This window comes from Malaya genurostris, chromosome 2 (genome assembly GCF_030247185.1).
Source record: "Malaya genurostris strain Urasoe2022 chromosome 2, Malgen_1.1, whole genome shotgun sequence".
In the NCBI taxonomy this organism is placed as follows: domain Eukaryota; kingdom Metazoa; phylum Arthropoda; class Insecta; order Diptera; family Culicidae; genus Malaya; species Malaya genurostris.
In genome coordinates, this window is record NC_080571.1 from 114,700,714 (window position 1) to 114,727,948 (window position 27,235).

Here is a 27,235-nt window from a genome sequence, read left to right on the forward strand (position 1 = left end):
GTAAATTCAGTATGTCGTCAATCGTGTTCATGTCAAAGCAAAGCCTTGGTACTACATTCCTTTTGTAGAATTTGACCTTCTGTTTCAACAGACTTTGTAACCGTTTCATATATAGCATACAGAACCATTACCTGGCTTGCTGGTGTTACGATCATACTGACCTGACACTAAGAATCCTTCCAGGTCGAAGCTCGAACATACTAGAGTGCCCATAACCAGAGTGAGCACAGCTGTTCGTGTAGAATGACAATTTTGTTCCAAACGAGCGAACGACCTGTCAACGTCAACAATGTAAAGACCACTATCGATAAGTACCCACGTCGTCATCTAGACAACCCCCATGTAAGATCCTTCCCGTCAACAACTGCCGATCATCAACTGGAGTGAGTTGCGTTGATCAGCACACGACAACGTTAACCAAATACAACAATGTTAAAATTCAAGAAATGATCCTAGTCTTTAGTACTGTTAAGAAATGCCCTCGGCATCTTAGATCTAAAGCATATTGTATATTGTTGAACAAAAAAAATATGTAAAGCTGACAACATTTCGGATTAAACGTTTTGAATTGTTGTTAACATTACGGATGAGATGTCGTCACTCTGGTTCAACCCATACACAACCTGACAGAAATGAGCCTGTTTCATATGTGTTCCACTGAATTCAGGACGGCGCTAGTGTACCTAAACAATACGGGTGCAATGAATCACGAAACAAAAAGATTACAAAAGAAACGAGTACTTCATTACGTTATTTACGGTCACTGTGTATGCGTCCAGCAATATATTTAAAAGGAGCGTAATTTTCATATTGTGACTCACGCAAGAACTCCTGAATGAAATCAAAATATTGCGAATTTTTCTAACAGCGCTGCATAGCAACAAACTCATCAATAACACACGTCATAAATCTCCAAACATGCGCATTTTGTAATCTTTCTATCATTTAATTGACTCTGCCCAGCGTCTTCTCTTTGGTCTAAAAATATAACTATTGATAATAATTGATAGAGTTAGAAATGAAGTGTTTTTTAAATGTGGTGGGTGACTAAAGAGTATCTTACGTATTTCGTCGTATCAATACAAACTCAAGGAATTAGTAGCATTTGTAGGAGTATTTGGTATCATTGAATGATCTTCTAACGATTCGGATGAAGATGAGAGAACCATAGATTTAATCTTGATTTGCAAATTAGTAGTATTGTTCTTCAAGATTCAGTAGAATACCTTACTTCATGTTCATTTTTTTTATTGAAATGTGATAAACTACTTTCAAACCTTCTATTGATGGAAAGAGAAAAATTATACTTATACTAAACTATAGTAACTAATCATCATAATTATTTTATAAATGTCAAGAAAGGCTACCAAAATTTATTTTATTTATTTAAATATAAAATTTTAAACCGCAGATTGTCGAAAAACAGATACGCTATTTCCAAATGCTATTCTATTTACGACGCCATTGTGGAACGAGAGAACCAAAACTTTTACTTATACTGTTTTCGTTCATTGACCAGAGCAGCCCTAGAGGTGACCCAGAGTCGCCCAAACAACTTTTGAGATGTTTGTTTTAGCAACCTGGGGTCGCTCTAGATCGGACTCCAATCGCTTAGCTTCGCTCTGAAAATTTTCTAGGTCGCACCACGCATCCATACGAGTTTGTTTATTTTTTTCTTTTTTTCATGAGTTTTTGTTCAGGGCGCATACTACGTTTTCGTTTTACTCGGAGTCAGTGTCGCCCGCGTGTAGGTTCTAAAACGAAAACGTTATTATATTCTATATGTATGGGAGCTGTCAAGTTGTCCACGGGTTGCTCTGGTTATAGGCACTCTTGAACATACAACAACTTGTATCGATTCTTTTATATGAGCTCCATTGAGATAAAGAGGGTTCCAAACTACTGAACAATATTCCGCTACTCCAAATTACTAATTAAACGTTTCACTTTTGTACTAAATTTCTATATATGCCTTGAAGGCAAATCATTGATATTATATATTCTAATCTAGGCGAATCATAAAGATAGTTATGGTTGAAAACGATTTTCTTAAGAAAGTGGTTGTTTGGGCGTGGGTTCAAGTGAAGCGTGCCTGTTTGGGAAACAGTACTGATTTCGTTCAGTACACTGTCAATCCACCATGCAATCATTGTACGGTTTAGCATTGCAGAGACTTCCGGTGGATCTCTCAACGGGTGAGAACGTTGAATCGTATTAGTGCAGAAAAAATTCGAGTATTTGGCGAGAAAGAAAAAATTTTTATCAGTACTTTGGCGACTCGACGTAGCCACACAGCGATATTTTTGCTTATAGACCAGTGAAAAGAAAGTCCATTGGACTGTAAACAAAAATTAACTGGTAATATAGCCTAAGTTGCCGTGCCATCAATCGGCGTCATCTCAAGTGAGGTGACGCAAACTAGAAAGAAGAAGAAAAAAAGATGAAGAAGGTCAATGCAGAGGCGAAGGAACAGAATTCACCTAGGTGTGAAGTGAAAAAGTGTAGGAGTTAAGTTTTCGGGTTAGGGGAGAGGATTTATGTTGAAGGGAACGGAAAAACCGCATTTCCAGGTGGGAAATTTCACACCCAGGCATTTTCCATGTGTGTATCATATTTATTGTACGAAATTTGCGGTATATTTGAGTCGATTATCTCCCAATAACTTGTCGATTATATGTAAGATAAAATACAGCAGATGCTGTTTTGGGACATTAAGTGGAAGATAGACTTTAGCAAACCAAGTAAAACTAGAAACCATGTGCTTTCATTCAACACACCGTTCGAACTAGTTGGCATTGATTCAAAGCATGTTTATCTTACATCATAAATCATTTATGCTTACATGTATGTCGTCATACCGAATTGTTCACAAAGCTTTGTTAACCAACACAAGCAAACTATGTGGTCAAATTTTCTCTAAATCTTCATGAATTTGATGTGATTTGATGATGACAATTTTTTTTCACTATCTCTCAATATTCTTGCATGCCTCTTAATATTCTTGTTCATTATTTCACTAGCTCCCTTGACGAAACGTCACTTTTAAACGGACAAAAACAGTTTTTAGTTCCTAGTAAGTCTAATTTTAATTATTTACTCTAATTCTGCAATTCAAACGAATCTGAATAATTCGAACAAATGTAAAATTTTTTTTCTATGTTTCGATCGAGTTCGAGTTTGCCATACAGTGAGTACCCAGTAAATTCGAACATCGGACGCATCGTGCACGAAAGCTTTTGATATCGTTTCGAGCTTACATAGTGTATCGATAGAACAAAAGAGTGAAGATATACCAAAGCAGAGAGCGGATATCCAATACTCAGGTGATGAGATATATCGGGGTTGGATATCCAACCTCAAACATAGGGCCAGAGATTTTCTGGCCCTAAGAGGCGAATGACCTAAAGGTTAAAGCCTCCATGATCGAAAGAAAAGAATGTTTAACACTCTTTCACAACCTATCGGGGAAACGTCGGCTCGAAAATGCCTTGTTTGATATTCCTTCGCTCTGTTTCTCTAGCGATACATAATATAAAAATAAAGGTTTCTTAGGTCGACGCGGTTGATGCAAATGGTGCAGAAGTGTCCGATGACGGGCCGATCGAAGCGCTACGATCGGCCCCATATCGTGCTCAATCGGTCCGATAATCGGCCCGATGATCGGACCGATGCGGGTCGACAACATCCACCGGGTATTAGAGCCAAATTCTAATGAAAAAATGCTCAAAAACTTTCGTTTTGACTAAGCGAAAATTTAAAAATGCATGATATTGTAGCATTTTGAAGCAAATTGGGATGTTACAGAATGCTAGTGAATTAAATTTACAAATTTAAAAAGTTCACCATGTAATATGAACGAATAATTGCAAAAGTCGGAAGATACGTTTTGTAACAGATCGGCGGAAAAGTTCGTATCTTTTTTATGAGAGGGCGCCACTAGAATTAAATCCATACCATTTTCAGTTAGTACCAACCCTCAAAAGATACGTGTATAAATTTGACAGCTGTCTGATTATTAGTTTGTGAGATATTGCATTTTGAGTGAAGCTACTTTTGGTATTGTGAAAATAATGGAAAAAAAGGAATTTCGTGTGTTGATGAAACACTACTTTTTGATGAAAAAAAGTGCCGCCGATACCAAAAAATGGCTTGATGAGTGTTATCCAGACTCTGCACCGGGCGAAGCAACAATTCGTAAGTGGTTTGCAAAATTTCGTACTGGTCATATGAGCACCGAAGACGATGAACGCAGAGGACGTCCAAAAGAGGCTGTTACCGATGAAAACGTGAAAAAAATCCACAAAATGATTTTCAATGACCGTAAAGTGAAGTTGATCGAGATAGCTGACACCCTAAAGATATCAAAGGAACGTGTTGGACATATTATTCACGAATATTTGGATATGAGAAAGCTTTGTGCAAAATGGGTGCCGCGTGAGCTCACAATCGATCAAAAACAACAACGAATTGATGATTCTGAGCAGTGTTTGGAGCTGTTATATCGAAATAAAACCGATTTTTTTCGTCGATATATAACAATGGACGAAACATGGCTCCATCACTTCACTCCGGAGTCCAATTGACAGTCAGCTGAGTGGAATGCACGCGATGAACCGAACCCAAAGCGTGGAAAGACTCAACAATCGGCCGGTAAGGTTATGGCGTCTGTATTTTGGGATTCGCATGGTATAATTTTCATCGACTACCTTGAAAAGGGAAAAACCATCAACAGTGACTATTATATAGCGTTATTAGAGTGTTTGAAGGACGAAATTTTAAAAAAAAACGGCCTCATTTGAAGAAGAAAAAAGTTTTGTTTCATCAAGACAATGCACCGTGTCACAAGTCGATGAAAACCATGCTGAAATTTGTTTATTTGTTTATTTGTTAAAATAATCCATCTGACAATTAAAAGTCTTAATGAATAACACGAAGTACAACGAACAAACTTATAACAAGGATACACTTAATAATTTCTGTGAGAACTTGTGCGTCGGCTCACCAAATTCAAAGAGATGCTCAACTTTGGAAAATGCACGTATGCATGCTGTCATTGGTTCATGTTGTCCGAAAGTAGTACGATGAAATCTTGGTTGAAGTAGACTCGTCGAGCGTAGAGATCGCTGAGAAGCACGGAAGTCAAGAAGAGATAACAATTTTGGTGAATCAATATCGCCATTGATTACTTTAGCCACAAGTAACGCTTGCTGCATCTTTCTTCGTCGCTCTAAGGATTCCAGGCCAATCAGACGACAGCGGTCAGGGTACGGTGGTAAATCCAGAGGGTTTTGCCATGGGAGGTGCCGCAGAGCCAACCGGACGAATCTCTTCTGTACACGTTCTATTCGTAAGTTCCAAACGAGTTGGTACGGGCTCCAAACCAAACACGCATTTTCGAGTAATGGACGCACCAACGAACAGTATAGCGCTTTTAGACAGTACGGGTCTTTGAAGTCTCGGCTAATTTTTGCTATGAAGCCGAGTTGTCGTGTTGCTTTGGAAATCAAAGTTGATCGGTGTTGGTTAAAGGTAAGCTTAGCATCCAGCAAAACGCCGAGGTCATTGACAACGTCGACTCTTCCAAGAGTTTGTCCATCGATTTGATAGTCGAATATTATGGGGTTGGTTTTGCGATGGAATGTTATAACTTGACATTTCACGGTACTGCTAATTAAAAAATTTCTTCTACACCAGCCAACGAAAATATTTAAAAGTTCCTGGAGACGAACACAGTCCTCAATAGACCGAACTGACAAATACAGCTTCAGGTCATCAGCGTAAACCAGTCTGCATCCAACGCCAAGTAGTAAAGTAGCGTCGTTAAAGAACAGCACAAACAATAGTGGACCTAGGTTACTACCCTGAGGAACACCAGATTTATTCGTGAAAGGAGAAGAAATACACGAGCCTAACTGCACACGTAGCACTCTGTCGCATAAATAAGAGCTCAGCCATTTAACAAACATTCTCGAAGCGCCTAGTCGGGATAATTTTGTTACAAGTATTTCATGATCTATTCGATCAAACGCTGCTTTCAGATCAGTATAAATTGCATCAATTTGAGATTTTTCTTCCATCCGAGTGATACAGGTAGATGTAAAATCCAACAGGTTCGTGTTCACCGATCGTCCAGGCATAAAACCATGCTGATCAGTAGAGATGTACGTTTTAGTTTTGGAAAGTACGACAGTGCTAACTACCAATTCAAAAAGCTTCGACGCTGCTGACAAACTGGTTATACCACGGTAACTTCGTACATTTAGGCGATCGCCACTTTTGAATACTGGGAACATATAAGACTGTTTCCAGATTGTCGGAAATACGCCTTGCTCGAACGACTTATTGAATATCACACACAAAGGATCAGTCAAGACGTGGACGCATCGACTATAAACTACTGCTGGAATACCATCAGGTCCAGTAGAGTATGACTTTTTCAACCTTTTTGCAGCGGTGACGATCATATCCGGAGTGATTTCAAATGTGCTTAAATCCACTAGACTAACAGGAACGTCCATTGCGGCGGTTTCAGCCTGCGTGTCAGAGGCGGTACTGTTAGCAAAAACAGATGCGAAGAAACTTGCAAACAGTTCACAAGAATCAAATGTACAAGTGGATTCTACCCCATCAAAACGAACGTTTGGAGGAATTGACGAGCATTTTCGTTTCGAGTTGACGAAGCTCCAGAATTTTTTAGGGTTCCGTCGTAAGTCATGCTGCACTCGCATAACATAAGCTTTGTACAATCCGGTATTCAGTAAACGATATTCATCGCTAGACTTTTTGAAGTTTTTCTTAGTTTCAGTAGAACGCCAACGACGGTGTTTACGCTGCCATGAATTCCGTTCACGTTTCAGAGCTCGAAGACGAGAACTTGCCCACGGAGGAGAAATCGCACACTTTACAAAAGGCAAATTTAAGTTTAGCCACTCCAACAAAAGATCTCGAAAATTGAACGAATTGGGCTTCGAATTGCTCCCTCATCCACCGTATTCTCCAGATTTGGCCCCCAGTGACTTTTTCCTGTTCTCAGACCTCAAGAGAATGCTCGCTGGTAAAAAATTTAGAAGCAATAAAGAGGTAGTCGCTGAAACTGAGGCCTATTTTGAGGCAAAGGACAAATCGTACTACAAAAATGGTATCGAAAAGTTGAAAGATCGCTATAATCGCTGTATCGCCTCTGATGGCAATTATGTTGAATAATAAAAACGAATTTTGGCAAAAAATGTGTGTTTCTATTAAACGATACGAGCTTTTCACCCGAACTGTTACCATGGCGTTCACTCTAGTTTTCGTTTGATGAATAAGGCTGTGATATAAAATCCATTGAATGTCTGTGAAATAATTATTTTCAGTTTCTATACTTAATCTAGTACGTAATTCATTTATTGAATTATATTAAACCGGTGGCCTTATATCAAAAGCAAAGTTAATAACATCGATTATTAAGATATTTTTAATACTATTAACATAAACTTTTTGATTCAACAAGTCCATATTTGGACCTTATGTTCTCATCGAAATCTATATGACTAGTAAATGGATATAAAAGCAGGATTTCTTGGGTTGTTTTTTTTACAAAACTGTCATTGATAGGGTTTTTCACTAATTTCTCAAACTAGCAGATTTTTTGACTCGAAGATAATCAAATCAAATTTATGTAGAGCTCATTTTCACCTATAATCGTACAATCATACAACTTTTTATATTTATGAATGTGTGTGTTGTGTGTGTGTTTTAGTTAAACGTTTTACTCTCCTACTGAGCTCTGTCATTTGTATAATGTTGTTAGGAACGTCCTCTGTGAATTATGTTTTTCAAAAACTGTTTATTGCGTATAATAACTGTAGAAGTCCATCAAAAGAATATTCAATTATTTATCTGTTCAATAATAGTGACGTACCTAGCAGCGTTGTACATAATGCTATTAGAAATATACTGAAATGTGAATTTCTCCCATACATCATTCTATTTGGTCACGCTTGAAATAGTCCCGGGTTGGCGGTTCAACACATAGGGCGCTGGTCTTACAAACCAGTTTTCGTATGTTCGAGCCCCGACCTGGAAGGATTCGTAGTGTCAGTAGACTCTGAATCGGCTGCGAAGTCTGTTGAAACAGAAGGGCAAATTCCGCTACAGGAATGTAATACCAAGGCTTAGCTTTTTTGAAACAGTATAACATTTGATTATTATAAAATTTGCGAAAAAATTGTGTAATAAGCTTAATACATAACTCATCATCGTAGTACTTCATGAGCAATTTCAATAAAACAACAATAGATCAAAAAATGATCCAGTTGTGGAGTAAAAAAACACTCGAGTAGTTCATATTAATTTAAATTAAATAGGATGGAGTCTCCTTGTGCAAGTTATCCATGTCGATAATATTGGCGTTGATCGCCATTTTTTTAAGAAGCCGCTAGAATAGGACTAATTCCTGTGATTCAAGTACTTTTACGTTTATTAGGCTTTACAGTTATTTGGCTTCGCTGATGACGTCGATTCTGTGGTTTCAAATATATTATATATCAATATGGATCTCTCTTGCGTTTTACGAGGGACATCACAGTAGCACATCGGTGACAAAAAAGGTTACTATTACACTACAAATTCCTTTATGTGTATTTGACAGCTGTTTTCATCAGTACACTGAATTAAATAACCCCAATTATATAAAACATAGAATCTTTTGCTAATTTGTGAGATAATACACATTATTATTTCAAAAAATCTCTTTTGATATAAATGTATGTGAAATTTACAAATGGAAAAGTAGAACTAAACAAGTTCATATTAATGCTAATTCCAAAAATACGCCCAAATTTTCGAATCAAGTATTACAATTCCTTGATTTTAAAAACCAATCCACCTGTAGTTCAGGTTTACTATGATTATGATATCCGTTTTCAGTGGTATAAATACACAATATCAGGTCGCTTTAATTTCAGAAAAGTTGAACATCACTTCATAATATTGAAATGAAAGGACGATAAGTTTAATTATTATTCCACATAGAACTTTGTACGGTTTGTTATTTTGATGGTCGTATTGTGTATAGATGATACTTTATTTCATTAGAAAAAAAAACAACACTTAAACTATAGCAAAGTTCACACCTCTAAGTGGACGTCATGCTAAATTAGTTTTGATATTTTAGATTCTGGTGCATGCTAAACGTAAATTTTTCATAAGATTGTGTTACTGTGATGTTTTTTTCGATTTGTATTGTATTCCTTAGAGTGATAAATTTTCATAGATAATATATTTGGTGGCACATAACTTGCGAGTGATGATGGTAACATACATAGGACTGAAAATCGAAGCTTGGCGGATCGAATTGGCTATAGACATGAAGCAGTATGCCTCTAACCACGAATATTGACAGTCGGCGACGATATCTAAGTGGTCCTTCAATGTATATCTGGTAAGCATCCTTCCGAAAATATCAAAACAGTGAGAAGAACCGTAAACAACAAATTAAATGTTCTTTTGACCAAATCCTCCACAAATTATCGTTCAGAATGACTAATGAATTCACTAGATTTAGGAAACTTGATGGTTTGTTTATCATAATTTTAGTGCTCTGATTGCCCACCGAACGCACGTGATGTTGGCAACGATCGAACTTGCTTGAAACTTAAATCCTCAACAGTGGGCATTTCTGTTTATCCGGTTTGCCATTAAAAAATATTCAAATTGGTTATTAAAACCAAGGCGCATTAATCATATTTTTCATTTGGTCGTTCATATGTTGGTTAAAAACATTTCATTTTATTTAAAAAAAGTTAAACGATATGTAATGTGAAAGACAGAAGAGATACCTTTCGAGTGGTGTTCAAAAGAGATGGAAGGGTTCGTAGATCTCGAGGCAGATCTCGAGTTTGCTGAATGTGTGCATTAGAACAGTCTGGATATACGGCAGAAGTAGAGAAAAAAACTTGCTTCAAATGATCCTGAAAATATAGATTTAACTATCACAATGGTATGCCTACCATCGTATATTACAAATGTCATGAGTAACAAAATATTATCAAATGTCAATTACATATTTAATCTGCGATGGACTGCTTAAGTATTGATGAGTCTAAAACGAAATGTAAAAAAAAACGTGGTTTAATGCCCTTGACGAAAACCGAGGTGAAATAAACTAATTTCAAAACGGTTAGTAGTAAACCAAAACCGTATGCAAAGCTGTTTCGTCGCTTCGATGCAATATTTAAGATTGTGCACGGATTTAAATCCATTACTGATACCATGATGAGGAAATCATGAAAATCATGAAACATTACTTCTCATGAGACCATGCCTTTTACTGATGATTTTGAGATCGCATGAGAAGATACGTTTCATAATACTCATAATATCTTAATCATGGTACCGGCAATGGATTTTTATCCGTGTGGTACTCAACTAAAGTGAAATTTTGTGTTTGCTTGACAATCCATGTTGGACTGCTAAGTATACCAGCAATTGAATATGAACTGCTAAAGCAATGATGAGCCTAAGACGAAACGTAAAAAAATATTACGTTTTGTTGGCACCTATTCAAGATTCGATGCTGAAAACAGTACTGTAATAGAAATCAGACCCTTAAATATAACTTTTTAATAGCACCACACTTGTTTCAAAATATGAATCCGTTCATGAAATATTGTCAAATTGCAAAACAAAGGAGGCATTTTTTCGATCCGGGAGCAGCTTTTTGTTTATAGGTCGAGTCAGCAGTAATCACTCAAATCATTACTTGGTTATACTGTGTAATCTCATTTCATTCTGATATATCGACATCAGATATGACGTCTTGGGCGGTTGCAATCCGAATAGACTTGTAAGTCAGCTTAAAATTCTAGTTAAATGTATACAACTACTACAATCATCTCCATTTTGTCAGTTTTTACAAATGATCCAAGACAAAGATTCGGCAAACAACTACACCAATAGAAAATTGTCATATTGGAAATTAGACGCTTTCATAGAAGCAAACTAGGCACGATACAATCAATGCTGCGAATCGAATAGCACATAATAGATGTAATTAGCTCTACTCTAATGAATACTATTTCTGTCCATACTGTTTACCGCTTCAATGACAGTTTCAAGAAGGCCAAAAGTAACATTTGTCTAATATAGATAAACAGGATAATAGAGCCTGGTATCTGAGTCGTTTTTTCTACTGTTAAATTTAAAGTAGAATATCTACCTATCATCACTGGATCTCATGCCTTACAGTGTATTACTTTATAGTGAAATCGTATCTCTAAGGCTCCTAGGGGAGCTATAGTATCGTGCAGACACGTGGTTTATGGTGGGGTTTCTTTTCTACCGCTCGAACGGCTTCGTCGAACACGTCACCGAGATTGAGTTTCTTCTTCGCGGAACATTCCACCAGTGAGTAAGCTTTAATTTTATGCTTTAGCTTTTTACCCTCAATTGTGGTGACAAACTTTTCCGATCCATGCACTCGAAGATCACTTTTGGTACCTGGAAACGAAAAAAATACAATAAATAAAAAAATATTTGAAGAACATTTCAATAAATTAGCTCACCAACAAGCACAATTGGAATCGTTGGTGCAAAATGCCTTATCTCGGGGTACCATTTCGAAAGCACGTTATCGAAAGATGTTTTACTCGATATAGAGTAGCATATAAGAAAACAATCGGTCTGTAATGAAGATACGAAATAATAGATAAGAATTGCTCTCAACTCAATTCTTCGCCGGTTAAAAACAAACTTACGTTTGGGTAACTGAGTGGCCGTAATCTTTCATAGTCCTCCTGTCCGGCTGTGTCCCATAGCGTTAGCGCATACTCCTTCTCATCGACGGAAATGTTGCAGGCGTGGTTGTCGAACACTGTCGGCACGTACTCGCTAGGGAATTCGTTCTGAGTGTAGGTAATGAGCATACAGGTTTTGCCAACCATTCCATCGCCGACCGTGGTTATCTTCAACGGTCGCATGTTACCCATTGTCATTTTGGTGTCAGTCTAGTTGAAGATAATAAAATTCGTTACATTTATAATTATGCATGACTAATGTCATATAAAGTTACAAAGATGAACAATAGCAGCATTTTCAAAGGCTGATAAAGGTTTAACCAAGATCCCGTCGTATATAAATAATCTCCAATTAATATTAATAATTTATCATCTTCAGTGATTACATCCGTGCTGTAATCTACAACTTTACTAATTGGTGAAATTATATTCGCAAAACTATGTTCCAATACGGAGAGATTCTCTCTATCGAAAAAGAAAAGTTGAAGAACTTTTCCCCGGTATTCTAAATGGCGTACGTTTGTTACGCATGCACTTGAAGAGGCCCATACCTTCTTATGTGACTTTCAGTCAGGATACAAGAATCCCGTGCAAATCACTTGTTACCTATGACAATCAGATGGCCACATGTCAATATTGCCAAAAATCTGTTCACTACGGTAAGCCATGTGATGAGCTGGACAAGGAGCTGGACAACTACACCAAAGGACAACGTTGCTTCTTTCACACCAACCCCAAGCAACCCCAGTACACCTGTGACATCCACCAACAACAATGAGGGGATGCTTCAACGAAACCATCAGTATCCCCTAAAGAATAAAATACACTAGCTGCAGTTAACAACGCATGCTACAACAGAAAAACAGATTTTTTTAGAAACGCAGTAAGTTGTTTCGTTTAAAAACTGCAAATTTAAACCTTTAGAGGTATTACAATTGCGTCTTCAGCCAAACTCACCTTAATACAACCTAAATCCAAAGACGGCTTCTTTAACACGGATCAATAAATCTTGTCTTGAATACATCGCAGTTCTGAAATACAAGGCTTAACCGCAAGCATTTTTGTCCCCCTAAAGTGAGTATTCGAACCACTGTGCAATAGTTGACTGGCGTTACGAAAATCATACGTAACTAGCATTCTGGAAAATGAAGCCCGGTCAAAAAACATAGTTAGACACAGACAAATTCAGATAAATTTCTGACTTCATGTCTGCAAGGTAAAGAATGCACCTTACCGAACCGATGAACAGAATACGGTGGCCAAGTTTCGCCCCAGGAAGCTTTATCGCGAGTAGTTTGTGCTACCGAAATGCTTCGTAATGAACAACGAGCCGTACATTATAGTGGACGCTAAGCAGATCTTCGGCCTGGGTTTTTCCGTCGGCAGCCTGAATGTTCCGAAAAATTTGCGAGAAGAACTTGGTGTGGTAGGCAATTTGTGGATGCGGCAAATTCAACAAGCCATACATAACGATTGGCACCATCCACGGCCAATTATACATAGAAGAATAACTCCAGATGCGCCTGATGCCCTTCATTTTTGCCCCATGAAAATGACACTCGGTTTTGGCAGGATCTGGCAACGCGCGATTACACGAAACTAGTGTTGAAGTCGACATCACGAATTTAAAGAAAAAGTGGTTAAAAGTGTGTAAGAATGGTGGCTCTAGTGTTGCACAGGATTCGATGATTAGTGTTAAGCCCACTACAAGCATTTAGCCTTAAAAGTAAGGTTGATTAAACTAACTTCGTCTAGTAGAGTATTTATGGAAAATGATCCATTCTTTCAATGTTTTGAACATTCAAGAAGTTATTTGTTCGACGCGATATGGAAAAGCTCGCACTGTAGTGATAGAGAATGATGGCGAGACAGACCCGTGCGCAGGAGTCCTGCAAGAGGGGAGGGGTTCATTGGGAGGTTTTAAATCAGGGAGGGGTGGAGCTTCGTTCCATTTTGCCGCGTTATCCGATTTTGACATTGTATGCAAGCTTGAACACAAGAACTTATCAGATATTGCTTGGTTGCTCGAAGCGCCTCTGTAGGAGAATTGCTACTTTGCCAAACAACACTTTTTTGATGCCAAACAATGTTGAGTGCATGTTATAAAATGGGGACAGGCTCATTTCGCCGAAAGGGACATTTTGAATACGAAAAAATTCGAAAACAAAAAATTCTGGGTTTTATTCAAAAATATTATTTTTTTATGTCTCCTAGATAATAGATGTAGCGCAGCCACATAACCGAAACCAAGATTGCCTGATATACCAAATACTGAAATTTTGTCGACCTTCTTCTTTTGATACTTCTCCGGAACTCAGCCCGGAGATCTGCTTGGTGTTCGTTATAATGTCTCATCGTTTGTTACGATACATTTCGGCTGCATCAACCACTTGCGGTATAGCTTTCTGGCGGCATATTGGTCTTGAAAACAAAGTCTGGGCCACTTCATTGTCTGTTGTACGAACCAGATGAAAGTATTACGGTTTCTTTGAACGATGCAACCATACGGGACATGGTCGAATTATTGATTCTCAACTGTTTCGCGATCCACCTGTGGGACTGGCTTAGATTTCCACGAATTTCTAGAAAGCGATCTCAATTACCACTTGACATATGGTGACGAAGTTTTAATCGAAAATTGCTGACCACATTTTCTAAAGCTTTGCTAAACAATTACTGTTAATTTGATTACAACTCGAAATATTCGCAATCAAACACTAACTAACACGTACAATACTAAAGTAAATGCGTTTTCACGTCACCAGTTTGTTACCTACCTTCAAGTAACACAGTTTTTCCGTTCCGCTTTGTTTGGATTTGGCATTTTGCCGTTGTGGAAAAAGGCCATAGAGTGGTAAGCTACGAAAAATGTTCAGGTGGAGCCCTAGGACATGAACCTTCCTAACATACCAGTGCTTCGCACGGCAGAACAGCCATCGTTAGGTGGAAGCTGAATAAGACTCGAGTAACAGTCATTGTCAAGATCAAAACTGTGCACCCCGTTATTAACCGAAGCAAATGCAATTGCATCTCTTTCACGCTTGAACATAATGTACACACAGTTAGACGCCTTGTTGAATTGAATCTCATTTACATCATTATCGTTTAGATGTATTCGTTCCTTAAGCAAGATTTTAATTTCGGTTGCTGCTGGTCTAAATTTGCAACGCTTGAAATCAATACAAATTGAATTTGGTCTTGTAGGCCAAGTTTTAGGCTTTGTTAAATCGTATTTGCCCATTTCGTACACTCTATTGTTCACTACAGTGTATTGTCTTTGTTTCTGTCGTCTCGACCGTGAGCAATTTTCGATGTGTCGGATGAGATGCGAGCACGAACTGACTGAGTTTTAGTTTTATGTTTTTAGATATTGAATCATGAAAAGTAATCAATTTACATTACATTATCGCAACTCCCCTTATTATAAAAAAAGGCGGGTGGGTAATGTCAGAGACATAACTGGATGTCGTGAATACGAAAACAACTGACATGTTCCTTAACACTTCCGAATATCAATTAGTTGATCAATTGTATGAATTATGCAAGCATTCCCCTTTGCACATTTTTCGCAAAAACAAAGAAGGCTTCACTTTTTGATGAGAGGCTTGTTTCTACCTGATTTCGTTTGTAGCTTTTGCACTAATGGGCGGTCCTAACGGCTATAAAAATAGCCGCATTCAGAATTTTAATGTTGATTATTTCATTTCAGATTTGCATAATTTATTGAAACAAACTATCAATATGCTGAAAGGACTCGTTTCTAGCATTCAGAAAGGTCAAATTGCGTAATTCTCTACGACATTAAACTCTGGAACATTTTTCGCAAAAACAAAGAAGGCTTCACTTGATCTCGTTTACTGTGAGTTTCACACAGCGAAATGTGCACAAATCTAACCAAACTGTTCTAGATTTGCAGTAAACTGAGGATATTTCCCTACGATTTGCGAACAACAAATCCTAATAGTTCTTTAGAAAACTTTCAGAGCCATTAGAACGGCTGATTTTGTGCAATGCTCTCCACCGTTGTTTTTTCACCAATGCTAATGACTGGCAGCTGTGACGTAATCGCTCTTGTCGAAAGCGAAACTAATTGTGCAGACGACACAAAACACATCTGCTCGCAGTGGCGATACAATCCAAACTAATTCAAGTTTTGTTGAGAGGCTTGTTTCTACCTGTTTTCGTGTGCAGCCTTTTCACCAGTGATGCCACTTTTTCCTGAGGTCAAATCCGTAGATTTGACCCCAAGTCTAATTATACTCTTACATGCTCCTTTGAGACGAGCTTGCCGTGAACTTATATGGGGAAACCTCACTTAATGTTTCTAAAAAAATGTTTAGAATGAAAATTAGTAGGTATCAAACACAAGTAAATCAACAAATAAAAAAAACTACGTAAAATCATCAGCTTGGAATGCCAAGCGATAAAGACAGGCTTCCTTAAAATGAGTACTCAGTGCCGGTAGATGTTTGATAGTTTTTATAATTGGACATACAAAAAAAAATCTGGATAAATGATGCGACAATATTCAAGCATTTTCCGTACATATCTTGGAAAAAAATGCATTTTTTTAATATAATTAAAAATCCGTAGATTTTTGAAGGTCCATCCGTAGATCCGTAGAAAAGACAAAAATCCGTAGATCTACGGATAAATCCGTAGGGCTGGCATCGCTGCTTTTCACTAATGGGCGGTTCTAACGGCTATAAAAATAGCCGCATACAGAATTTTAATGTCGATTATATCATTTCGGATTTACATAATTTATTGAAAGAAACTATCAATATGCTGTAGGGATTCGTTTCCAGCATTCAGAAGAGTCAAATTGCGTAATTCTCTACGACATTAAACTCTGGAACATTTTTCGCGAAAAAAGGCTTCACTTGATCTCGTTTACTGTGAGTTTCACACAGCGAAATGTGCACAAATCTAACCAAACTGTTCTAGATTTGCAGTAAACTGAGGATATTTCCCTACGATTTGCGAACAACAAATCCTAATAGTTCTTTAGAAAACTTTCAGAGCCATTAGAACGGCTGATTTTGTGCAATGCTCTCCACCGTTGTTTTTTCACCAATGCTAATGACTGGCAGCTGTGACGTAATCGCTCTTGTCGAAAGCGAAACTAATTGTGCAGACGACACAAAACACATCTGCTCGCAGTGGCGATACAATCCAAACTAATTCAAGTTTTGTTGAGAGGCTTGTTTCTACCTGTTTTCGTGTGCAGCCTTTTCACCAGTGATGCCACTTTTTCCTGAGGTCAAATCCGTAGATTTGACCCCAAGTCTAATTATACTCTTACATGCTCCTTTGAGACGAGCTTGCCGTGAACTTATATGGGGAAACCTCACTTAATGTTTCTAAAAAAATGTTTAGAATGAAAATTAGTAGGTATCAAACACAAGTAAATCAACAAATAAAAAAAACTACGTAAAATCATCAGCTTGGAATGCCAAGCGATAAAGACAGGCTTCCTTAAAATGAGTACTCAGTGCCGGTAGATGTTTGATAGTTTTTATAATTGGACATACAAAAAAAAATCTGGATAAATGATGCGACAATATTCAAGCATTTTCCGTACATATCTTGGAAAAAAATGCATTTTTTTAATATAATTAAAAATCCGTAGATTTTTGAAGGTCCATCCGTAGATCCGTAGAAAAGACAAAAATCCGTAGATCTACGGATAAATCCGTAGGGCTGGCATCGCTGCTTTTCACTAATGGGCGGTTCTAACGGCTATAAAAATAGCCGCATACAGAATTTTAATGTCGATTATATCATTTCGGATTTACATAATTTATTGAAAGAAACTATCAATATGCTGTAGGGATTCGTTTCCAGCATTCAGAAGAGTCAAATTGCGTAATTCTCTACGACATTAAACTCTGGAACATTTTTCGCGAAAAAAGGCTTCACTTGATCTCGATTACTGTGAATTTCACACAGCGAAAAGTGCACAAATCTAAGCAAACTGTTCTTGATTTGCAGTAAACTGAGGATATTTCCCTACGATTTGCGAACAACAAATCCTAATAGTTCTTTAGAAAACTTTTAGAGCCATTAGAACGGCTGATTTTGTGCAATGCTCTCCACCGTTGTTTTTTTCCCAATGCTAATGACTGGCAGCTGTGACGTAATCGCTCTTGTCGAAAGCGAAACTAGCTGTGCAGACGACACAAAACACATCTGCTCGCAGTGGCGATAGAATCCAAACTGATTGAATTTTTGTTAAGAGATTTCGTTTTATGTGATTTCGTTTGTAGCTTTTTCACTAATGGGCGGCCCTAACGGCTATAAAAATAGCCGCATACAGAGCTTTAATGTCGATTATTTCATTTCGGATTTGCATAATTCATTGAAAGAAACTATCAATATGTTGTAGGGATTCGTTTCTAGCATTCACAAGGACCAAATTGAGGAACTCACTGCGATATTCACCACTTTTCGGAACATTTTTCCCGGACGATTTGTTGTACAGCAGCAGATATTTTGTTCTCTTCCTTACACGGAAAGACCGAAATTAGCATTTTGGCGAAAAAATTAGTTGATTTTCTGATTTTAGTTAGTTATTTTTTGAGACAACTAAAAAAATCTTACTTTTGCTAATTTAGATTTTTTAATTCTAATTCTCTTAATAATAATAAAATATTTGTTGAAATGGCTATTTTTTTTAGTTGAACTCACCAATTAAACGTGCTGTCATTTCTTAGCTAAGGCACGCTTCATATCCATTCAACTAATTTTTTAGTTGAATTAGAGAAATAAAACGTTGTTTTCAACCAACAAAAATGGTTGAGTTGGTTTCTGCAATTAGCAGCTATACGGCGCTCGTTAACACCGTAATGACTACTAGCCACTAGATGGCACACTACTACCGAAAAAAAATTCAGTCGCGGTTATCTTTTCTATATTTGCAGGTATAAATACGATGTTGTATTGGAGAAAAAGACATAAGCGAAACATAAACTTCTTTTTGAAAAATTTTACTTCTAAATCGCTGTTTTCTTCATTCGACTTCGCGAAATCGACTCTCTCACTGAAAACTTTGAGCACTCGGAAAACAAAAACCGAATACATATACAATTAGAATGCAACAGACTCACTTCACTGTTCCGCGTAAAAACATTATTACGCACAATCGCTTCAAATGCGCACAAATTCTGAATAAATCCACTTTCTACTAAGATTTTACGTCATTTTTACACATCAGTTCAGTAATTTATATATGGATATATCGTATCACATGTGAAAAACTTCAAAACAATTAGAAAGCAATTTCAAGACTCTCCCTTTTAGCTTTTTAATGGATTGTTTTGCCCGGAATGAGAAGATACAAAAAAACATCATTTGACGTGTACAATTAGAGTGCAACATTCGAAACTCACTTCACTGTTTCGCGTAAAAACATTATCACCCACAATCGCTTCAACTGCGCACAAATTCTGAATAAATACACTTTCCACTAACAGTTTACGTCATTTTTACATATCGGTTTAGAAATTTATATAGGGATATATCGTAACACATGCGAAAAACATCAAAACAATTTGCGAGCAGTTTCAACAAGACTGTCCCTTTTAGCTTTTTAATGGATTGTTTTGCTTTGACACTGCTGTCCTTCAGTAATGACGGTGATAGATAAATAGAATCAAAGTTTCTGATTTTAATAACGAAATTAGTTGTCAATGAGAATTTCGTGTTGGATTGAAATATTGCTGGTTTGTGTCCAGAATATTCGCCAACTAAACACATTCTCTAAAAATAAGAGTTTTTTTCAGCACAGTAAATTCTAAATTTTAACTAATTTTATAGTTATTTTGGAAATTTTGTTGTTAAAATCAACTAATTCAAAAACAGTAATACGAATTAGGCGCAGAGCTAATTTCGGTCGTTCCGTGTAGAACGCGTTCTGATTGGCTGGTGTTGACATGGATCAAATGAGACAGGTTTTTCAATATTGTACTATTGAAATACTTCAATGCTTTTGCTATACACGTTTAAATTGAAAAATTTCGATTCTATTGGTAGTTAGATTATATAAATCCTTTCACAGATCACTGAGCTATGAGCTTTAAAAATACGAGAAAGGCAAACGCGCCTTATGAATTATCCTCTTTGATACTCGTTTATACCAAACATTTCAGAAAAGTTTAATTTTGAATTATTTGAGACTATGTCACAAAACTGAAAATTTTATCATAAAATTGTGATCATATTTCCGATGGCATGTCGCAAGAATTATGTTGATTCATTAGATACAACAATAGATATTCACGATCAAAAACTTATCACTCTCTCAGAGGGTAAATTTTGAAAAGGCACCCCATAGTAAAGTAAGTCGTATTCACGACAAAAAGATTACATCATGTTGTTTTGATTATTATTGCTAAATCGTTCCTTGGTGCTTTGTGGATTCGGAGGTGTACTGTTCATATTATTAGAACCATGCTGAAATATTGTTGTTACTTCCAACGATGGAAAAATGGTTTAAAATCGTGATTCTCCAGACTTGAATCCTATTCCTAAAGATAATGTTTGCGACTTTATGAAATGTAAAGTTTCTATGCTTACTCCCACAACCAAGCAGGATCTGATTCTTGTTCAAAATGACCCTTGGAAAAATAAGCATTATATAAAAATAATGATTGAGAATTGCACTAACCTTATGCGTATAGCAGCCGTGTTGTCTGAATTTAGTGAAATATCGTTCATTTTATTCTTTTCATTGAAATAAATGCTTGATTCTACTGTAAATAATTACATAAAAAATAACTTATATGAACTTTCTCATAATTTCATTAACACTGCCTACTAATGAACATGATGTGTTAAAACTGGTGAAACGGCAATTTTTCAGTATGGGTTTAATAATTTTTCCAGGGGCTGTAGTTTCGAAACATATTACTAAGTTTTGGCATATACCAATGGCTCAACTTACTACAATAGACAAATGATAAGGCCGTTGTTACATCCTGTGTCACGCACAAGAATGCATAATATATGCTAGTGAAATAAAACTCCGTTCACCTTGTACATATAACCATAAAAATGGCAACGCTAATCGAAAACGCAATTCACGTCAAGATTGACGTTACGATTGCAATAATGAGAATAGCGTAGGGAAAATAAGTATCCAGTTGTCACGTATTGTCTCGGACAGATCATTACGATCGAACGAGTCACTCTAGCTGTCGATGAATTAAAATTTTGTCGAAATGACGGCTGTTATTTCTAGTAAACGAATCGAAAAACTATTGAAGTTCATTGGACTACTTTCTGCATACTGCTGAAGTCTCGTTTAAGAACCGTAGATTATGTGGTGTGATGAGCGCCGCTTTCAAAAATTTGGTTCTCCCAATCTCCACAAACAAAGTCAGTTGTTTCTATCAAAAGATTCTATCATTAGGCATTGAAGCAATAGAGGGATTCAAACACAATTAATGTGCATTAACCCCTTAATGATCAAGGGAAATATAGTTATCGATTCGTCAATTATTATTAAATCGATATTTTTTTTACTGAATGGTCAAAAAAACTTATTTCCAAGGCGACAAATGTGTTTCTGAACGATTAAAAAAAAGAACTGTCAATGTTTATTGAAATAAAAAAGTTTGTGCAAAACGACGTATAGAAAATAGAAGACATAATAAATGTATTATGTGCAACGTCCACTTGCTCTAAACAAGTACACGAAATCGTTTCCTAGAATACCATAACTAACTATTTATTTTACTATTCTGATAATTTACGCAATTGAAGCAATAAATTAAATTACGATATAATAAACCCACCTCGAAGTTTATTTATTTTTGAGGATCATAGGGAAAAATATTTCCCATGAAATTATAGGAAACTTATGCACACTGCTATGTTTTTCTGGTGATATTCTCTTACTTTACACCCATAATAGCTAAAATATTGTGTTGTACTGACATACTTTGTCCTGGACATCTTATGGTCGTGAAAGGGTTAAGATGAATAAAATTCAGAATATTTAATGTAGCAAAAGAGAACATTGCAATAAAGTGACCATGTAAATAAGAGTAATGAATCGGATATTAATTTCATCTTATTTCTTGTTCGAAAGAAAATCATTTTATTCGAGTAAAAGTCGCTGTACTCAGCCTAGTCGCGCTAGACGTGGCTGCTTAATTATACAATATTAGAACAGGTTCATTTCGGTCAATTGAGCAGAATTGAGATTTCTTTCCGCCGAAGCAACAACGGAAAAAGTGTACTGTCTTTGCTTCAGTTATGGCATTCATACGATTCTACCTACACATAATAAATGTGATGCCGGCACAAACATTCGGCATGGATTCCATCATACAGCTTTCAGCGACTGATGAAGTATGATGCAGACGCCTCGCAGGCGTCTTCCAGTCGCACTATCGCTACAGGAAACGGTTGAGCGTGTTTTATTGTAATGCAGGAGCACACAGAACAGCCTTTTAAAATATTTACCTCGGGATCGTTGTCAGTTCTGAAAACAATGAAGGAAAGCACAACATTGGAATGTGCTCCAAGATGAACAAAAAAACTGTCATTTTTCTTAAACTGGTTCGAGTCCGCACATCCCATCGTACCACAAAAACAAGTGACTGAATTCACCTTTTTCGGATATTTACCAAACAAGGAGTATTTAGTTTACAATGAATCATACTGGCTTCGTTTACCGCGCATAACACAAGAAAAGTAAGCAGAATGCGGTCAACACCCATCAACTGGTTTCCCAGAGCATAGACATACAATTGCCGGTCGATAAGCTATGGAATACGGGAACTCACGAAACACAATCATCAATCGGAAGACCTTTCGACAGAGTGTCTAACCATTGTTAACCACATTTTCAGTCTCTGGGAAGTTTATGTCATTACGGAAAGGTAAAACGGAATGAGAAACGCCTGCAATTGCATTTACTATAGAAAGTGTAAAGACCTGAAATTAGAATATGTATGGAAACATCAATGTCAACTCGATTTTTGTAGCTTTGCTTAAATGTTGACCTGAAAACCAAAGACCTATCAACTATGTCATACTGGTTTTGTCACGTTAAAAGTACATCTTATTAATGAACTATAAGCTTCAACTATGGGTGGTGCGTAGATTATGTCTCAAAGCGTATATGAATTACCAATGATCCTGCTGTTTATAAACATTATTAAGCAACATTTTTATCAATCGGTGTATTACCGTAATCCAAGCGCTTTAAATCCAGCGTTATTCGGTTCGCAGCAATTAATCTTCGACCAGCGGATGTCAAATGGGTAATAAACATTAATCTACATCAATTAGTTTTTATTAACACGCCTTTCCTAACCATTATTACATCGAGAGAGATGAACCTTAACTGCGGTACAATAAAACTGCAATCGTACCAGTCAGAGGTTTGCGGTTTAGTGTATTTGTTATCAGTGGCCCAAAGAATGGCTAGTAACTGATAGATTCGATTCATTAATTTGTGGAAGATTTCTGATGATTCACTGATCGAAAAGTGTGAAATTCTTCTTAAATCTCGCAAATTTTCTTAAATCTCGCAAATATGTGAGTAACGTATTATTATATTAATCGGAGGATTAAACAGATTTAGAAGCTTCATCGCATTTTATCTTCCCTTCTTTGATTTTACATAGCTGATTACGGAGCTCTTACAATGACTTTCCAAAAAATTTTCTACTAATTACACGGAACGACCGAAATCAGCATTTTCGCGAAAAATTTAGTTGATTTGCTGATTTTAGTTAGTTATTTTTTGAGACAACTAAAAAAATCTTACTTTTGCTGATTTAGATTTTTTATTCTCATTCCCTTAATAATAATAAAATATTTGTTGAAATGACTATTTTTTTTAGTTGAATTCACAAATTAAACGTACTGTCATTTCTTAGCTAAGGCACACTTCATATCCAGTCAACTAATTTTTTAGTTGAATTAAAGAAATATAATGTTGTTTTCAACCAATATGAATGGTTGAATTGGCTTCTGCAATCTGCAGCTATATGGCGCCCTGTCACCGAAACGGTAACACCTTAATGACTACTAGCCACTAGATGGCACACTACTGCCGAAAAAAATTCAGACGCGGTTGTCTTTTCTATATTGGCAGGTATAAATACGATGTTGTGTTGGAGAAAAAGACATAAACGAAACGTAAACATCTTTTTGAATTTTTTTTTCTTCTAAATCACTGTTTCTTCATTCTCACTGAAAACTTTGAGCACTCGGAAAACAAAAACCGAATACAAATAGTACACCGGACGGCGCAGCTCGGAAGGTTTGAAGATACAAAAAACCTTCATCACAATTAGAGTGAAACATTCGAAATTCACATCACTGTTCCGCGTAAAAACATTATTACGCACAATCGCTTCAAGTGCGCACAAATTCTGAATAAATACACTTTCCACTAACAGTTTACGTAACACATGCGAAAAACATCTAAACAATTTGCGAGCAGTTTCAACAAGACTGTCCCTTTTAGCTTTTTAATGGATTGTTTTGCTTTGACACTGCTGTCCTTCAGTAATGACGGTGATAGATAAATAGAATCAAAGTTTCTGATTTTAATAACGAAATTAGTTGTCAATGAGAATTTCGTGTTGGATTGAAATATTGCTGGTTTGTGTCCAGAATATTCGCCAACTAAACACATTCTCTAAAAATAAGAGTTTTTTTCAGCACAGTAAATTCTACATTTTAACTAATTTTATAGTTATTTTGGAAATTTTGTTGTTAGAATCAACTAATTCAAAAACAGTAATACGAATTAGGCGCAGAGCTAATTTCGGTCGTTCCGTGTAGATGTCATTAGCGATAAAAAAAACACCTCAGCCTCATCTTTTCGGGAAATGATGGAACGAAATCATTCACGAGTTTTTGTCTCAATACTGGTGATTTTTCTGTGTTAGTATAAAGCAGTACAGCCGATGATTTACTCGTATAATCTGCATACTTTAATAGCTAGTAGCTACATCAATTATTTTACCATTATGGCCTTATAACAACGATGGATATAATATATCCGATAAAAATTTGATTGTCGATAGTCGACGTGATTGTTGTTTCTTAGAAACATCGCTTATCCGAACAAATATTAACAGCTCAGTTCCAGATTAAGTATTAAATGAACTCACAATGTGTAGTTTCTCAATGCAGAGTTTTGTCTTAGTTCGCTTGCTTATCCCAGCCTCACGTAAATCTTTCTTCGTTAAATAGATTGTATTTTTGTATGTGTGTTGCAAGATGTCTGGATATTGAACCGAATTTATAGCAATAATATTTTGAAATACACATTCGGAATGTAATTAGCAAGAGAAAAATCAAATTGAATACCATTCGATTCCACAAAATTTGTTGACATCACTAAAATGCTTCTTTATCTGAGATTCGCAGCTGGGTGAGTATATTTGTCTTCTGATGTAATAGCGAAGTTTATGAACTCAAGTGAGTAAGAAAAGTACTCGTTTAGGGGTTATCTCATGTTTGTGCTTTGGGCACCTAACCGTATTTATTTTTCTTTACGTTTTGTCTTAGGCTGTCAAGGCATAATAGTTTCGTTGACTTCACGTCTGTTTAGCGGGTCATGTTGGACTGCTGGATGTCATTGCAGATCAACATAAACTGTTTTGCACTGGCGAGATTAAGACGAAGCGTAACAAAAAGTTCTTGTATGTTTTTTGTGCCTTTATAGAAATGAATTAGAAGCTTAGGCTCGTTCAAAAATCACTATTTGGCCAATGATCAAGCTCGACACTCAAGTAGCAGGCACTTCCGGTTTCGGAGATAAAATGATATATTGTTGTTTTCTTATCGCTCAATTTTCTCAGAGAACGCTGAACCGATTTAAACAAACCTAGGCTCATTTGAAAGATACGATTGAATTGTAAATCATGTTCGAAGATCAAGTGGCTTTCACTTCCGGTTCCGGAGATATAATTTTATAAGTGACGTAAGCGACAGAACGCGTTGTTTCTTTACCGCTCAATTTTCTCAGAGACGACTTAACCGATTATAACAAGTCTAGCCTCATTTGGCAGCTACTATTGAATTATGGACCAAGTTCGAAGATCAAATGGCTATAATAATATATAATGGAATAAGTGACTCAACAAATTTCGATAAACTAATTTGCCTATTTGAAAGCTATCAGGTGTACAACTTTGCTTCCGCCGTTTTCCGATAGGTGGCTGTACCGGCTGAGGCTGATCAAAATACATAGATGATATTGTCTTTAAAGTGAGTGCGTTCAGTGTCTAACGGGAAGTTTACTTTTCTGTTACAATTCGAAAAAAAATGCAGCTGATGCGCATCGAATGCTCTCAGAAACTTACGGTGATGCTGCTCTGAGTAAAAGAACGTGTCGGGAGTAGGTTTAAAAATGGTGATTGCGATGTCGAAGATAAACATTGTGGTGGAAGAGTAAAAACCCTCTAAAGATGAACAACTAGAAGCATTGCTTGATGAAGATTCGTGCCAAACCCAAGAAGAGCTTGCCGAATCGTTGGGAGTGAGTCAGCAAGCCTTTTCAAAACGTCTCAAAGCCCTGGGCATGATTCAGAAAGAAGGAAACTGGGTGCCGTACGAGTTGAAACCGAGGGACATCGAGCGCCGTCTATTTGTATGTGAGCAACTGCTTCAAAGACAAAATCGTAAGGGGTTTTTACATCGAATCGTAACCGGTGATGAAAAGTGGGTTCGATACGATAATCCTAAACGCAGAAAACCAAGAGGAAAGTCCGGGCATGCTACTTCGTCGAAGTCAAACTCGAATATTCACGGTGCCAAGGTTATGATTTGTATTTGGTGGGATCAGCTCGGTGTTTTCAGCTCTTAAAACCGGGTGAAACCATCACAGGAGATCGCTACCGAACGCAACTGATGCGCCTTAGTCGCGCGCTTAAAGGAAAAGCGGACACAATATCAACAGCAACATGACAAGGTCATCCTCCAACACGACAATGCTCGGCCTCGAGTCGCAAAAGTAGTCAAAAAGTACCTGGAAACGCTGAAATGGGAAGTCTTGCCCCACCCACCGTATTCCCCAGATGCCGCCCCTTCTGACTTCCACCTATTCCGTTCGATGGCACACGGCCTGGCAGATCAACATTTTCAATCCTTCGAAGAGTTGGAAAAATTGATTGCTTCATGGATAGCGTCAAAAGAGGACTCCTTTTTTCGAGCCGGGATCCGAAAATTGCCGGAAAGATGGGAGAAAGTTGTCGCTAGCGACGGACAATACTTTAAATAATAAGCACTGTAAGCACTTTTTCGTAATAAAGCTTTCAATTTTGGAAAAAAACGGCGAAAGTAAAGTTGTACACCTGATAACAATGTCAATCAAATTTGAAAGGGTTACGGCGAACATTTCCAGTTCGAGAGATGTTATGTTATATGTGACATAAACGAAAAATCCCTGTGTTTTAGAATACAACAACAAAAATTTCGGAGATAAA

General features: G+C 36.9%; 2 protein-coding genes across 4 annotated transcripts in view; both read right to left on the reverse strand.

The window, feature by feature from the left end:
* The window catches only part of LOC131433181 (mobility group protein 1A-like), a 74,790-nt gene that overhangs the window by 35,677 nt on the left and 11,878 nt on the right, over window positions 1–27,235 (reverse strand). The gene's annotated exons all lie outside the window — the stretch shown is intronic.
* The window catches only part of LOC131433179 (ras-like GTP-binding protein RhoL), a 31,730-nt gene continuing 11,872 nt past the window's right edge, over window positions 7,378–27,235 (reverse strand). The window contains exons 2-4 of one of the 2 annotated variants that reach the window (XM_058600058.1): window positions 11,739–11,987; window positions 11,547–11,664; window positions 7,378–11,481 (exon numbers count right to left, since the gene is read on the reverse strand). In XM_058600058.1, coding sequence (XP_058456041.1) covers window positions 11,276–11,481; window positions 11,547–11,664; window positions 11,739–11,975 — 561 coding nt within the window. In that variant the 5' untranslated portion in view covers window positions 11,976–11,987 and the 3' untranslated portion in view covers window positions 7,378–11,275. The remainder of the gene's footprint in view (window positions 11,482–11,546; window positions 11,665–11,738; window positions 11,988–27,235) is intronic. The other variant, XM_058600057.1, reaches the window with a different exon arrangement.